The sequence below is a fragment of the Coturnix japonica genome, chromosome 1 (assembly GCF_001577835.2).
Source record: "Coturnix japonica isolate 7356 chromosome 1, Coturnix japonica 2.1, whole genome shotgun sequence".
In the NCBI taxonomy this organism is placed as follows: Eukaryota; Metazoa; Chordata; class Aves; order Galliformes; family Phasianidae; genus Coturnix; species Coturnix japonica.
Genome location: NC_029516.1, coordinates 50,782,531 through 50,798,371, shown reverse-complemented (window position 1 = coordinate 50,798,371; position 15,841 = coordinate 50,782,531). Strand labels below are relative to the sequence as shown.

Below are 15,841 nucleotides of genomic sequence, written 5' to 3'. Positions count from 1 at the left end.
ATTAGAATTTTAATTTAATAGGCAAAAATACTTCACAGTAAGACACACACATTCTCTACCTCGTTCCCAAAGCCACGGCCAGGAGCAGCACAGAATCTGGCAGTAAGGGAAAAGCACCATGACCTGTCAGCACCACGGAATTCAAGAAGTTTAAGGAATCCCATCCCATTAGCTGTCACAGACACCCAGAATTCCAGAGGAGACACAATCCAGAGATAATGGGATCATCCCATTCAAGTACCAGATAAATGAAAAGAAATTTGGGAGAATGAGAAACCACTCCCAGATTTCAGGCAAACACAGAAATCCCATCTGAGAAGTATTCCAGTGTATCAGAACTTGTAACTTGAGTCAGCAGTGAGGTACATACATTACAGACAAAGCTTTTTTATCTGGGTCCACTCAGAGGAGACCCTTAACTGAGGATCTGTGTTTTCCTGGAACTATTTCAGACAGTGTCCTTGAAAGAAATGAGAATATCTAGGCCCCAAAGCCACAATGCAAAATAACACATTGAGAACTTCACATAACACACAGAATTCACACGGCACCCCAATTCACAGAAATTATACAGCTTATAAAGTTGGGTAACGTTAATTCTTAATGGTCAGCAGACTGCCCACAGAACTCCCCTAAGATCTGCACAAGAACTTCTGACTGGACATAGAGAAAGGGAACCCCAAAAGCCATCAGCTGACACATGAAAAAGGAGTCCAAAGGGTTCTGGGCTACCTGGTGCCCAATCCAGGAAACTGTGCTTTGCAGTCGCTGGCTTGCCACCCTAACTCTGTCAAAGAAGCTGAGAGAGTACTGCACCACCCTGCTAAAGAAGGAAGTGGAGCTACCTGGGGCCCTCTCTGCTGAGGAGGAGATGGAATTTGCCCGTCCAGTTCCATCACTTGCCATGGTGTCCTGCAGAGGTCCTTTGGTGTCCTGCAAGAGAGAGAAAGTGAATTAAATCCATATTAAAACTGCAGGCACCTTGAAAATACTCGTTTCATACAGCTTTAGCTTGTACTAACAAAATGTGACAAACAGGCAGAAAGATCACCACCACAAAGGAAAACATCATCTAAAGGGGAAGGTCAGTTTGTAGCATTCAATCTTAACAGAACTTTCATGCGAAGAGCCTACCACAGAGCTTGCTCACACAGAGAATGCAAAAATGCTGAAAAGTCAGTTGAGGAGACAAATTAAGTCTAATATGCCCTGGATTATAAGGACAAAAACAAAGACACCCTTCTGTATTACAAAGAAAATCTAGGTCCCACATTTAAAACACAAATGCTTCCATTACAATTATATAGGGAAAAGGATACCCTTTCTTTCCGTACAAGTTCACACTAACAGACAACAAACATTCAGAAAAGACAGCATCGTCTTTACAGCCTATGCAAGTGAGTTAGAACTTCAAGTTTCAGAAGAAATGCAAATAATTTGTTTAATCTTAAGGAAAAGCAAAACCAGTCACGTAAGTTATTTAGTCTCTACATGGACTGAATAAGCATTTCAGTATAACAAGAATACAAATCAAAATACTGTTCTGAGTGGAAAAGTACATTATTTTATAACAAGAACCATGAAAAGAGAAGTGATAATTGCAAGCTTTTAATGCAAACTTATAGAACTGTAGGACATTACAACATAACAACGCCGTTAGATGCATTTTGAATTTCTCTACCTTTACCAAAAAAAAAAAATTTACTCTTTCAGTATTAAGAATCAACACTTATTAACCTGACAAGCCAGATGAAAAGAATGAGTTACCTTTCCTGACACTGCTGGCCTCTTCCTTTGAGCATAACCGGAGAGTCGGTAACAGTAGTGGGGCTTACAGTAGAATTTACCTGCAGACAGAACATTAACGGTGGTCGACAACGAGAACAGGGCACCTTAACACAATATAAATGTCCATCTCACTGCAACTTATTTCCTGTTGTCCTTCCTTCCTCTAGTTTAATCAGTATGCATGGAGACAAACACTATCTGAAGTTCTAACTCCAGCCCTCCTCACTCCCCCGCCTAGCTAGCTCCCCTTCCATTGGGTGCCTGACAGCCATTGAGCATAATATCCTATCAAACACCAAAGCAAAGCTGTGAGGCTTGTGTGGTATCACATGCTAACAATGCGGCAGTGTGTGAGGAACAAAGAAATCATCACATGAAAAGCTGGCAGAAGCACTTTTGGAAAAAGCAAGAATGAATACAACCAGCAGAGGAAAGAGGGAGAGGAGGGCATTAACTCCCAGAGAACCATCTCTGAAAACACGCAGTAATTACGTGTGGAACCAGCAATCGAGCAATGAGTCACTTTCACAATTAAGACCTGTTGTGACACTAATGCTTTATTAACACCCCAGAAGTCAAGATGGGTTTTCACCAGTATCTGAACGCTGTCCTAAAGACAAAGCAGCACTAGCGATACCCCAGCGCAAATAATAACAATAGGAGCAAATTGATGGCACAGTTATCTTTCCACGCACCTTTCCTACCATATCCTGCTGAGTGTATGCAGCCCACAGCATGCCTTCTGCTATCCTGTTCCTACATCTTTCCCAACACATTTCAGATCTGTACTCTGACCTTTGCTGCTTTCTACAGTTCCTCTGAGCTGGTATTAGCACAGTATTTTCTAATGATATGTTTTGTGACAGAAAGGTGGTGAATGCTGTATTTCGAGTAATGCCTGCTTAAAAAAACATTTGTTAATGTTGAGTCCTTAAAATTGTTTCAGGGGAAAACGTCTGAAAAGAGAAACAGCAAAGCCCTTATATACTCAAGCTTTGAACCAGACACTGACTGTAGAACACTACAGGACACTCTCATTCTGAAGGTAGAGATGAATAGCAACCACATGCATATATTTTATCTCTTCTTTCAAAACAAATCCAGAATGAAACATGAGCTACATTTTCACAATGATTAGTGGCAGTAACATATTGCTATTTGGTCATATTTGGTGTACATACATATGAATTGTCAACTGTGTAACAGTTACTTCATAATCAATGCTATAGGTGTGCTGAGACTCCAGGCTTTGTTTTTGTTTCATTGTGAGCTATCTGGCCACTGTGTACATAAGCTGGTTGGCAGAGGGAATCGCTAAGTCTGGTGGCAAAAACTGTTTCAGCACATACAACAGACAGAAGAGCTCAGCTTTGCACATTTAATCAGATACCCCATTACTTCTGAATGCACAGAATAATAGCAGTGCTCAACAACTGTTTTGTCCCAGCTTTGATAATTGATCAAGCTGCTGATTGTACATACTGATTTCAAAATTAACACTGGCCCCTTTAAACTTACAAGTCAAGTCCGATGTCAGTCTCGACAAGTAATAATGGGTTTTCTATTCCCTATTGGATGCCTGGTTTGATGATCCTAAGATTGCTCAATTCTTTGTGATCCAAGCCCATTACTAAAGGTCGCTATATAATTCATCTTCAGTAAAAATATTATGGTGGTTGTTTTTGCCCCATAAGCCTAGCTGATGTATCCATGGCCATTATCAGTATATTCAAAAAGATTCAACCCAGTTACACAGATATCTATCCGTTTTAGAACTTTTCAGTCTGCAGAGAGTATTCTGGAGTTTCATCTCATAGCACACAGCTTACAATTTTTACTTCATCTTTGATTTGATCAATGTAAAAGTATTGTTTGTAGCACTTTTTCCTGTTATTTTTATTTCTACACCATCATTTCTGATGTAGAATCCTCTCTGTCTTAATACCTCAATAGTTTTACATCATTCTGTACATATTTTGAGATCAGAGTAAAGACGAATGTCAGCAGTGAAAGCAGGTAAAAGTCATTCTTTTTGATATACATGAAGCTTTATCCAAGACACCTAACTTCTTTAGAAAACGTGCATTTTCTGCTAAGAAGTAACAAATAGAACACTGCCACTCTTTGAAGGATGTTACTCTTCAGAAGTGATGTGCAATTTGAAATCTAAATTTTCAACACGCTCATCTTCTGGGTGATAAAATGAGTTCCAACTGCTGCTGTACCATCTGGTTTTTCAGATCTGTTATGTATATATAATGCTTCCCTCAACCCTTTGCGTGTTGGACTCTGTTAACTGAGTCATCAATAAATTTATAAGTTCTGTAATCGTATTCCTTGCTCTTCAGTCTATCAGACACAGAAAGAAAAAAATATTATTGAACCATCTGTACCTACTCAACTTCCACGTCCCATTTTTCCCCACTAAAATAGAACTTAGTCTGTTACTATCAGTTATTATAGCCTCTGATTATAAACTTCCTCTTCTGTTGTATCTACAATGTAGAGCTCTACTGTTGCGTTCTCTTAAAAAGTAAAAGCTGTTTATGTATGCCTCCAACATGTCATGTTCTCTTAAATAAAAAACAAACTAAATTTAAAACTAAACTCATTTAAAACTAACACAAGTTTCTTCATTTAAATGGCATCAAAGGAACAGTAAAGGATCTAACCTTAAAAGATAGCTGCCAAACCATTTTAAAGCCCTCAACCACTATTCGTTTCTTTCCATTCCAGCAGCTATTCTTACATTAACTCCTCACAGCTCTCAGCATTACCTGGCCAAAGGAAATCCACAGAGCTTCAACAGTTTGAGAGAATATCTCTGGAACTGAAGTTACTCCATCTCTTAACTCACCAAATAGTTTGTAAGCAAACAGCAAGCTATGAAGCCAATCAACAAACTTCCAGGACAGTTAAGAGAATTCTAGCAAAAAAGACAATGTCTCTTACCATCTTCAATATCATAGGCGTAAGATGACAACCGCAGAGTGGTGGCGCAGTATTCACACTTGAAGCAACTGCGGTGGAAGAACTTGCCTTCAGCACTCAGCCTTTCCATCACATAGACTCGCTTGCGGCAGAAGTAACAGACATCGCTGCCTCCCAGGTTCTGGGGGAACTCCTTTTTGAGCGAGCCCTAAACAGAAACAACTGTGATTAAATTTGTGCGTGTCTATTCTCACCAGGACCACGTGGTCGTATTTTCTCTTCATCTTTGCAGACATGGGAGCATCTGGATGCCGCTGTTCTTTGACACACGGATGCTGCAGCGCTGTGACACAATCCACAGTTTTAGCAGGGAAAGCAAAAACTAACCTTGAAGTCCAGTGAAGAAGGTCCTAGGAGGTCGTGTCTATGTATGTGAGGAGTAAATTGGGCTCTGGACGGAAAAGTGGACACATGTACTATTAACAGTGACCTTGAAATAAATGACTGTGGGAGGCATATGATAGAAAGGCAAAACCATTAAGGGACCCTTCAAACTGCAATTCTTAGTCCAAAAATAGCAACCTCCTCTATTAAACAACGATGTTGATGTAGCCGCAGTGGATCAAATACATCTTCACAAATATGGCCAGCAGTTTGTCAACTGGTTGTAGGCTAATCCTTGAGTGCTGAGATTAGATTCAGCAGTTTTGCAAGGAAAATGAGGACAAGAGAGAGGGTGGATGGAGAAAGGGAAGTTAAGTCTTTTACAAAGCTCCTATGGATTCCAGCATCTGTACTAACAACCGGACACTCACGATACTTCAGATCTACAGTACATCTAATCACAAACACACATCATCTTCTGCACATCATCTTACCAGTTCCTTCTTGTCTAGAAGGGTTTTGGGCTGCTCTTTCCTTTGAAGCTGATTGGCTATCTGCTCAGCCAATGAGCTCACTCCGCCTGTGTACATCTTTATATACTTCTACCAGATGGATGGAGTAAAACAAAAGGGAAGTGAGAAAAGAAAAAGAAATAAAAATTACAAAAATGACTAAAATGATAATAGGTTAGGTGGTGAAAAGGTGCAGAGAGGTGAAACCATGCCAAGACAGTGGACAATATGGAGTGACAAGTAATAACAGCAAAGCCAGTGTCATCAGTAATCACTGGAACAGTCCAGTATCAACTGCAACTATGAAAAAGATGGTTTGCATTTTGTGTTCTCTAAGTGCTCTGGAAATACTATGATGATGAAGAAAGCCAAGTTTTTTCTTGCTTATGGGGTACTTTTCACATGGAAACCTGAACACATTCACTTCTTAAAGATGAAACCAAATGTATAGGCTAAGATTTTAGGTTACAGGTAAAACTGGCGTCAGAATCAAAGACATTTTGGAAGACATGTCATAGAGACTAATGTAACATGCTGACTGCAAGAGTTTATTTATACGCTTAGCACCTGAAACAAATTCATTTAAAGTGCATTCACAGAGCAGGAAGAAATCCTTAACTAAGGAACTCATTCAAAACTATCACTTTTTCCAAAGCTAAAAATACACAGAAGTTTAAATGGAAAATGGTGGCAAGAATCTCATCCAACACTTTTAAAGCCATACCTGCAAACATCTGGAACATGTATTTGCTCAACACTGAACATGGCTTTATGACTAGGCTTTTCTCCATCATGGGTATTGACTGACGCAATAACTGTGGATAGCTAAAAACCCTCCAGTATTCTGAGAAACCCAGTCATTTTGGCAGTTACACTAGATGGTCTAAAGTGAGTGTTTGCAAGCCATGTTCAGTCACTGCAGGAGCAGAGGAAGTGATTTTCAACGGAAATAATTTCAGCCATCATCAATAATTACATGGTTAAGAAAATGATGTGCTTACATCCGTGTTAGCTTAATCACACTGCACACACCACGAATTTGACTCAGCAGAGCAGCAAAAAGCACGCCAAGCAATTTTTCTTTTCCAAACTAAGAAGTGTTATGAATGTTTCTAGCTGGAGTCTCCTCAGGAAATGAAGGAGCAGAGAGACACTGCCTTCTGGCAAGTGCAAAATCACTAGGCTAACAGTATTTGAAGGAAAAGACTGAACTCTCCTCTCAAAATTCCCATTACCGTACTAGAACTAGTTATTTCCCATAACTAACAATGCAGCGTATGTTTCTCAAGTGTGGTTATTAACCCTTTAGAAATGTTTAAGACCTTCACATATTCAGACATGAGAAAAGCAGGAAGTGTCACAAAAATCTGCAGTCCATCACAGGATGGTATTTCAGGGGGAAAGGGGTCTGAAAATGGCATGCTCGACCTTCACAGATCGTAGCTGCTATCACTGAAGTCCTAATTTTTCAAGAGCTGTGTCACTACAACAAAGGAGGTTCATTTCTGCCCACAAAGAATAATTCAGAATTGTCAAGCTTTTCCAGGGGACGCAGGTGCTTTCAAAAGAAATTTTCTTTCAGCTGAAACTGCATTTCAACTGAACAAGATCTGATTTGAAACCTTCATCCAACTTTAACTGCAGGTCCTTCAGGATCTTTAAATTTCTATCAACACATATAAAGGTTTGTGCCCGAAATCTGATTATGCTAATCTTTAATCACAACATCTGGGACTATTTGGTGCTGGAAATATAATTGCTGAGCTTGATTTTATGTTCTGTGGTTCTGATTTCTTTACCTATACATGACAATTGGTCTAATATTGGATTTTTAATGGAGCACTTTAACTTTCTTTGGGCAAGTAACTTCAAGATACACAACCTTCTGAAACATTTTCAACGGTGAGCAAAGAACCACTTCAGCTTAGGTCAAATCAAATTCCTATTGTTTTCCTGCATGACAGCTGCAACTAGATGAAATTCCCAGAGAATTTTCAGAAAGCCGAAGTATTCTGTATTTCATACCATCAATTAAGCATATACACACAAGTCCATTCTGAAGTTTGGCCCAGAATCTCAACAAAAGCAGCAAGCAAAACAAGAAAGCTTTATTCCAAAGCTAGACTATTAGTGCTCAAAACAAAAACCATTTTTGAGAGCGAGATGTACCGGAAGCTTTTACATTTGCACCAAAAGTAGCTTATATTTAGTTTCAAACTGCTTTATGGTTGACAACAAGCTATGCCACACACTGCCTGATTTCTCAGTTGTGCATGACTATGCACAGACATTGCATTTTGCAGGTGAAGTGTTGCAAGCCTAGCCATCTCTTGTGGTTTGTCCTTGGCTGGTGGGCCTAGGGTGGTTAAGTGACACAGCCGAGTGCACCTAGCAATGCTCAGGCCAATGCTACCTGTCGAAGAGAGTCAGATGAAGGTGAAGAAGGGCGATTAGAAGAACGGAGGCTAAGGGAGAGCTCCCACTGGTCAACAAAGAATCGGCGAGACGGTTCAGTCTCAGGCTAAAAAATAAAATAAGAATCACCAACAATCATACAAAGATATGAAGGAAAACCAAGTGAAAATAAAAGCAAAAATTCAGCCCCTTCTGCCCACCACAGAAAAATAATATTCTTCATGACATTTGTAGGAAAACTTGGGAAAAAATGTCCAGCACATCTTCAGTTTCTCCCTAGTGAGGCAGAGTATGTTATTCTTAATTTGTCCTTTATTACATTTTAAGTCACTGAGGGACATTTGGAAGCAGTTACCTACTTCCACAGATGTCCAGCCTCCTGTATCCCAACCAGCTAAGCCACTGGCACAGTTCCCAGATCAATTTCCTCTGTTCCTCCTGTATCTCCTGTTGTTCCGTATTTCTGGCTCAAGACACTAGGATTGTATTTCAGGCCACATGAGACCTCTTCTACATTTTAACTATAAATGCAAAAAAAAAAAAAAAAAAAAAGGATCCAGCTCTCCTTCGAGGTGGGAGAAATTAACTTATTAACTTGTAACCACTGCCAACAAGCAGCACTAGATTTCCAGTACAAAATTTAATGTAAATAGATTTGAAACACCACAGTAACAATAATTAAACAATATAATGCAATCTGCCATTTCTGCTTACGGAGTGGCAAAGAGCAAATCCTTAACTGAGAACATTCATCCTTCTGAAACGGGTCCTTCACAGGAAGACAGAAGATAAAGGCTCCCAACATACTCTCCTCATTACCTTTATGGCTAATAAATGTCCATCTTCCAATACAATTAATGTAAATAGAAGTAAAAGAAATGGTAGCTAGACATATCAGACAGTACTGGTAGGAACTCTGCATTCCTTAAAATTACTATCTGGAAGAAAAAAAATATGTAAATTTCAAATATTTGACTTTCTTTTAAAAGAATATTATGTTTTACATTACAAAAAGGACAAAAATAAACATCATGAAGCTACTTGACCCGCAAAAATAGTCATTTATAGACACTTAGAAAAATCTAGCTTCGAGATTAAACCAATTGAGCACAATACACAATAGGTGGGTTTTCAGAAATACAACTGTACATTATACACTGATTTCCTGTACTGAAGATCACCAATATTTAATCAAATTGCTTTTTTGAAAATTTCTTACTTTCCCTGAGCTTTCTCTTAGTACTCTACTTTTTCTTGATTTCTTTCCCTAAATCCCACGCTATAATCTGTCACGGCCTGCAGTGTTCCAACATCTGTTTCCTTTTTTATCTCTGCTTTACCCTCTTTATCCTCTACTTTTTGTTCACCATCTTCACTATATTTTCTCTCCTCCTTAATTCAACACTGTAGAGAATTAAGTTTTTTTTCTCTGCAATGCAATACTGTTAATCTTCTCCACCCTCAAAAAGAGCTGGAAAGTGCTAGATAGCAAGAAGAAAGTAGGAAGTAGATGTCTGAGTCCAGATGTTAACTTCTGCACTATTACTTCTTCACAATAATGAAACACATACTGGCATGCTATCCTTGGATCATGCCTGAGATCTTCCGTTGTGTCACCCATTAACAAATAGATGCTGGTCTGTTTAAAGGAGTCTCCTTACCCACACTTACATGGTTTCTTCTATGACTGCAAAACCCTATCTCAAATCCAGTCAAAAGGTCACTGTTCCTTCTTGGAGAACACCTTTACTGATTTTAGTCAGCAAAGACTGCATCCCCAAAGAACAGCAGTTAAAAGTGATCTACTTGTTACACATTTCATTTCGAGATGGCACGGAAAAGTTATGTCCACCATCACTTAAGTAACAGTGTTTGCTAAAAGTACTCTCTGGTTTGCCAAAGGCTGTAGAAAATAACCAAAAACAGAAATGGGGCAAGGAATGAGAAACAAAAGAAGCCACGGTTCAAACTGGCACACTCCCATATGCCAGAGACGACAAACAGGAGAGAAAATTAAGCACAAAAACAAACCAAACCAAAAGTGCACAGCTGAATCAAAGAAAATCGGCACAAGCTGCCAACTCTGTTGTTGGAAATAATAATACAGGAAGCATGGGCACAAAAGTAGTACTTCTGAGCCAGGAGTTATGCTTGGAAAATGCATGTGTTCTTGCTTCCAGCAGCAAGTAAAACTGGGGAGCAACTGGCTGGAAAACGTGCACCATGAGATGATTTGATTCGGAGTCCAGCTGGTTTTCAAGCATGCGCACTGAAGCTTGGAGGCTGCTTTTTACCCTATTGATTACACTGTTTTGTGAAACAGAAGCATTCATCAAGGAGAGTGTTAAAAGCTATCAAGTCCGATAGAAAATACAACACAAAATAAATTTGCTCTTTTATTTTTTATCCACAGGACTGTGTGCAGCAATGGTCCCTGTATTTCGGTGAGCTCTTCTACCTGTGTGACCCCAGATGCCAGCAGTACCCAGACTGACACACTGGTACAGCACACAGACAGCTGGGCTGTACAGCACACAGACAGCTGGGCTGTAATCACCTGATGCCTCGCTGCAGGCCTGGGCTCCAGGAGGGCAGCCAGCTGACATGCCCTTTGTTCAACATTCTCAGGCACTTGGTCATCAGAAAACAAACGAGGAGATCTCTGTGAGATAAGGAAGGAGGGAGGAAGTAAATAAACTGGAGGAAAAGGGCAAAAAAAGTCCCCAAAGGAAAGCCAGACAAAAGGTATGAAATTCACATGCAGTGCAGTGAAAGAAGCTCCCCTCTGAAGACTATTTTCATTTCTGTTGTGTACTGGATTACTATTCTAATGGAGTGCTAAATGTTGAACCTCCAGGCCAGGAGAAAAAACAGCTGAATTAGACACAAGCTGAATTATTCACAGCTCTCCCACTGCAGCAACAAGCACAGAGCCACTCTCTGGCATTACCATCCAAAGAACCCCCACCACTCTACATCAAGATGTGGCTTTATCGTGCACAAAGGAACTGATTCACCAACTCATTCTATTACAGTTCTTTTTTTTTGTCAAGGATTTCCTTTACATATCTAAACCCGCATATATTTGTGCTTCTCAGATCTTCTGCACAGAAACACACATTTTTAGGCTAATGGATTTCAGTTTTCATAAAGAATGAATTAGTCTCCTTAAAGATGCTGGTAGTATATTAAAAGAAAATGCTGTACTTACCAACGAGAGGATGGTTAATGAAACTGGCTGGTTGATGCAAAGCATAGCAAAATCAAACTACCACAGAAGTCTCGGTTTTGCTTCTGCACTTGTCTGCACTGCCATGTCAACACACCCCAGTCACAACATTTCACACCTCTGCTATTCTGGTCCTTCATATCAGTCTTGCTAACATGGAAAAAAGACCTGGCTTGGGGCCTGCTGTACAGAGCAGGAGTACCACTTGCAACACCACACAGCCTTCAGCTAATATGTTTGTAGCATTCAAAAGTAAATGGAGCAGGACCTACAAACCTGTGTGAAGAAACCTCAGGCTCTATCTGTCAAGAAAGCCAAAGTTCTGCTACATGGTGCTGAAGCTGAACAGAAAACTAGGTTTACACCCAATCAGTGAGAAACACTTTTCCCATTCAAATGCATTCATAATACTCTCTATTTTCAGCTGCTTTCAGTTCCACCTACTCCCCTCTACTAGATCATTTTCACTAAAACTAGGGCCTATTATAAAGCTGTGGGTTCTGTGTCACTGCAGACACATGCTCATTCATTTTCCACTGCCTGTCAGAAAACATTCGGCCCACAAGTGCCTTTTGTGTAGAACACATTTTTGAAGTTGTAACAGTTTTATAGCTGGCTATCATTTATGAATTCATTCATTAAAAGCCTTTACTGGAATGTCAATTAATTTGCCAATATGAATACAAATCAACTCATTCTTTTGATTGCCTCTCTCTCCCTTTCCCATGCTTCTGCACAATACTGAACCACTCAGATAACCCGCAAAATATTCTATTAATAAGAAGGTTTCAAAGTCTCCATACTACATAATGCCTCATCTTTGGCCTGTAGGAGGCAGGATGGAATGCCAGTTGTTTAACCATCCAGAAAGCAAGCAGCGAACACAATGCAGCTGTGTTCACATGAATTAGCACAAAACATAACTCTTCTTGTTCTGCTAAAGCCACAGCATACTTCAATAAAGAGGTGCAAGAGAAAAAGAAGAACAGGAAGAGATCAAGTGCCAAATACATGGCAATATGAAAGCATATAGCAAAATGTTGATGAAGGCTTGTTATGCATTTACGTGAGCATCACACAGAAATAGTCACTCCTAATTGCAGTTGCAGCGTGTTAACAGCAGCATTAGGTAAGTGTGTTTCACTACATGGTACTTTTGCTCCCTGAATTGCACACATCCAACACGGCATTGTGTCATCAGCATCCATGCCATTTGTTCATGCTGTTTACCCTTTCCTGTCTGGGACTCTGCTCCCCAGGATATCCAGAACCAGGTTCCCTGTATCTCTGCAGGCAACAAATTAAGAGCTTAATAACAATCAAAGACCAATTTCCTAGACAAACATACTTCACCTTACTTTGTTGACGATGCAAGCAGAAAAGAAGTCATAATGAAAGATAAGTATTTTATTAAGAAGAATATTCCAAAACTGACAATAATGACTTGGCTCCTGTAGGGAAGATTTAAGAAAAACAGTCTATATATACTCATATTGAGTCAGTTAACCACAGTTAGTGCAACAAAGATAGTAAGACACTCAGTACAACTTATACTGTGATGTTAGGTCAAAGGAAGTAAATAGAAGTTTAAAAGAAGTGGCGAAAAGACTCCATTAGCCGTGCAGAGAGAGTTTTAAAAAGACAGCAGTGTAAGAAGGACACAGATCCACCTGACTTGCCACAAGGCCTTGGGCCAAGACAGCTTCAGAAAAATAATGAGGGGAGAAAAATCTCTCCAAAGGCTGACCCCTCAACTGGCTCTAAGGGATCAGCACACTGATGAATATATTCCTCAGAATTAAAAGGAGGAAGGATTTGTTGGGTTTTTTTTAGCAAAGAGACACACAAAAAGTTTCCAATGGGACGTAACACAGAAAATAGTGAAACATATCTGGACTTCAGTAAGCTCTCATGACTGAACTAGGCATGTGAAACACAGGACAAACAAAACACTGAGAAGAGAGAGAGGGGAAGACAGAGAGCTAAAGGGTCCTCAGTTACTGAAAGCCCATTATTTCATATGGAAAATGATTGCCCTATAGTAGGTTGAAAAGTAAATTTCACCATTGCCTTCAGTTCTCTATCTGCAAACTTGGGGAAAAATTGTTGTTTTCTCATAAAACTTATCTGTTAAAATCTTAAGAAGGCTTTGACAAGAGGAAGGCTGCTAGCTATATCACAATATCTAATGATACAATTCGCCATTACAGTCAGTTCATTTTAGCTGCAGATTTTGTCCATTCTACTCAGATATGCATCCCTGAATCCTTCCTTGCACCACAGTGTCCACTGTGCCAGAGATATAATTACTTTTCTATTAGGACAGTTTTAAATCAGATCAACAAGCCGCCCCAATTTGTCATGCAGGTGCACAGACACAGGAGAGGTGGCAGAGAACATACGGGTCAGAAAGAAATGGCCCTCCTCTACTCTCCTTAAGGGTAATACGCATTTATAGAGCTGATAAGCCACCAGGTGCTCAGAAAAGAAACATTATCTATCTTTGGGGAGATTTACTCTTGTAATTACTATTGAATGTATGGGATGTCTCTGGCACTGCAGCTGCCTTTTTATCACTTAAAGATTAGTTCAAGGTTAATGAAGGAGTGGAATTTATTATTGCAGTAGAAAAATGAAACAAAAATAGATACAACTGAAAGAAGCAGGATGACCGTGTACAACAAACAAACAGGCATCTAAAGATTTCAGGGAATATTTAACTAGAAAGACAACAAATATACACATCTGGCTGCACATGTATATGCTCTGTGCAGAACAAGGCTTACACTGAATCCAGACTAAAACAGACAGAATGCAAAGTCTTGTTGAGACAAAGGACTGAGTGTGGGGGAAACAGAAAGATCAAATCAGATGTATGCAGGGCACAACAGCGGTTCACAAAAGCACTTCATACAAGTAAACTTGAAAGAGTTTCATAGATAAAAGAGGAAATTCTCAGTCACACTTGTATAAACAAAAAGCAGAGATGGAGAAAACTTGTAGGTTCCATCTCAGAACTACTCCAAAAAGATTAACTTCTGTGTAGGAAAAAGGAGTTTTTGCTTAGACAGAGGCATCTCATTGAATTTCTAAGCACCATCTATATGCTTTAAGGGTAGACTTGACCCTTCAATTTCCTTTCTACTTTGCTTCAACTCAAAACTGAAGAAGGCCGCTGTGATTACCAATTACCCTACAGTGAAATCTCAGAATCTCCAGTGCATCAGATCATAGTGAGACAACACTATACTGTGTATTGTATCTAAGATTTTGATGAAGCTTTATCTACATGTGAAAAAAGGAAAATTGGAAACGTATTTATAAATGGGATATCTGGTAATTGATTTAGTCACTTGTACAAGCAGTAATGAAGAGAGAGGGACAGAGCATGCAGAGGGAATCACCTGCAGCCTGGGATACGGTGGAGAGGAAGGTGGAGTGGAAGAAGAGAGCATGATCACTTTTTTGGGGCAGGTCCGAGAACGTTCCTTACTCCTCATCTTTTTTTAAAACAGAAAAAGAAATAAAAAATCATAATAATGGTAGGAAAGCTAAGATAACATTTCCATTCATTGACATTGGGAGGACAGGCCAGAATGTGTAAGCTGAGAGATTGCAATCTTCTGTTTATACATCTTACTAATGATCTAAAAGCCACATTTTACTGAAGTTGAATTAGGTAAATTTTACTCCTGTATTCATATGATCACACCTGTTTCGCAGAATCTTCTACAGACAGCCGATAAAAATGTAGTTACAGCAATAACCAACTAAACCAACCGTTTCTGACTCAAGAAGTTACTCACAGCCAAATGTACAACTTGGAACTCTCAACAGCGGAACTGGACTTCACTTTCTGCTCCATGAAAAACTACTTATTGCTGTGCTCTGCAGAACTTAAGAATATCCATTGTGTTAACCTAATTACTCTTGCTTGCATTTCATTAGCAATACAATTCAAGTCACGGTGCTCTGTTCTCAGCTTCAAATCCATTTCCTCTGCCTTACAGATATTAAACCATCTCAGGTAAATTAAACTGCCCTTTGCCATTCTACTAGAGCAGAAATACAGCTGCTTTAAATGCAATATGTGGACATCTAGCAGTCTGAAGACTGCACAATGCAGTTATGTCCTTGTTTTTACACACCAAAAGAACACACCTTCCTAGTTCTATATGTCATTGTTATGGATAGCCTTTAAATATATCTTCTGCCTGTTCTTTTTACCAGAGCATTTCTAGTAATTGTTGCACTGGAAAAAATAAAATTAAAAAAAGGCTCCTGTACCTGGAACAGCTATTGGATAGCTTTTAAAGAGCATGCTGTAAACATATATATATATATATATGTATATATATATACAGATGTTCACTGTGGCCCTGGCAGCTGAGCTGGCACTAATGTCTCTCAGCTCCTCTCTTCCCCATCAGCAAAAAAGTCAATTCTAATTCAAACAGATGCTACACGCAGCTTAAACTAAGCCACATGACTTTGCACTGAATTGGATGGGGAACATTTATACACTCAGCCTTTTAAGACACTGATTTCAAGTAGAAAGGATGGCAACACTTTCCACCACTAC

The 15,841-nt window shown here is 39.5% G+C and overlaps 1 protein-coding gene across 10 annotated transcripts in view; it reads right to left on the bottom strand.

Moving 5' to 3' along the window:
- Positions 1–15,841, bottom strand: part of MICAL3 (microtubule associated monooxygenase, calponin and LIM domain containing 3) — a 165,777-nt gene that overhangs the window by 63,584 nt on the left and 86,352 nt on the right. For 5 of the 10 annotated variants that reach the window (XM_015864896.2, XM_032443641.1, XM_015864919.2 and 2 more), the window contains exons 18-25: positions 14,664–14,759; positions 12,490–12,546; positions 10,588–10,692; positions 8,029–8,136; positions 5,598–5,705; positions 4,741–4,927; positions 1,768–1,847; positions 846–933 (exon numbers count right to left, since the gene is read on the bottom strand). In XM_015864896.2, coding sequence (XP_015720382.1) covers positions 846–933; positions 1,768–1,847; positions 4,741–4,927; positions 5,598–5,705; positions 8,029–8,136; positions 10,588–10,692; positions 12,490–12,546; positions 14,664–14,759 — 829 coding nt within the window. The remainder of the gene's footprint in view (positions 1–845; positions 934–1,767; positions 1,848–4,740; positions 4,928–5,597; positions 5,706–8,028; positions 8,137–10,587; positions 10,693–12,489; positions 12,547–14,663; positions 14,760–15,841) is intronic. The other 5 variants (XM_032443654.1, XM_032443679.1, XM_032443705.1 and 2 more) reach the window with 1 other exon arrangement.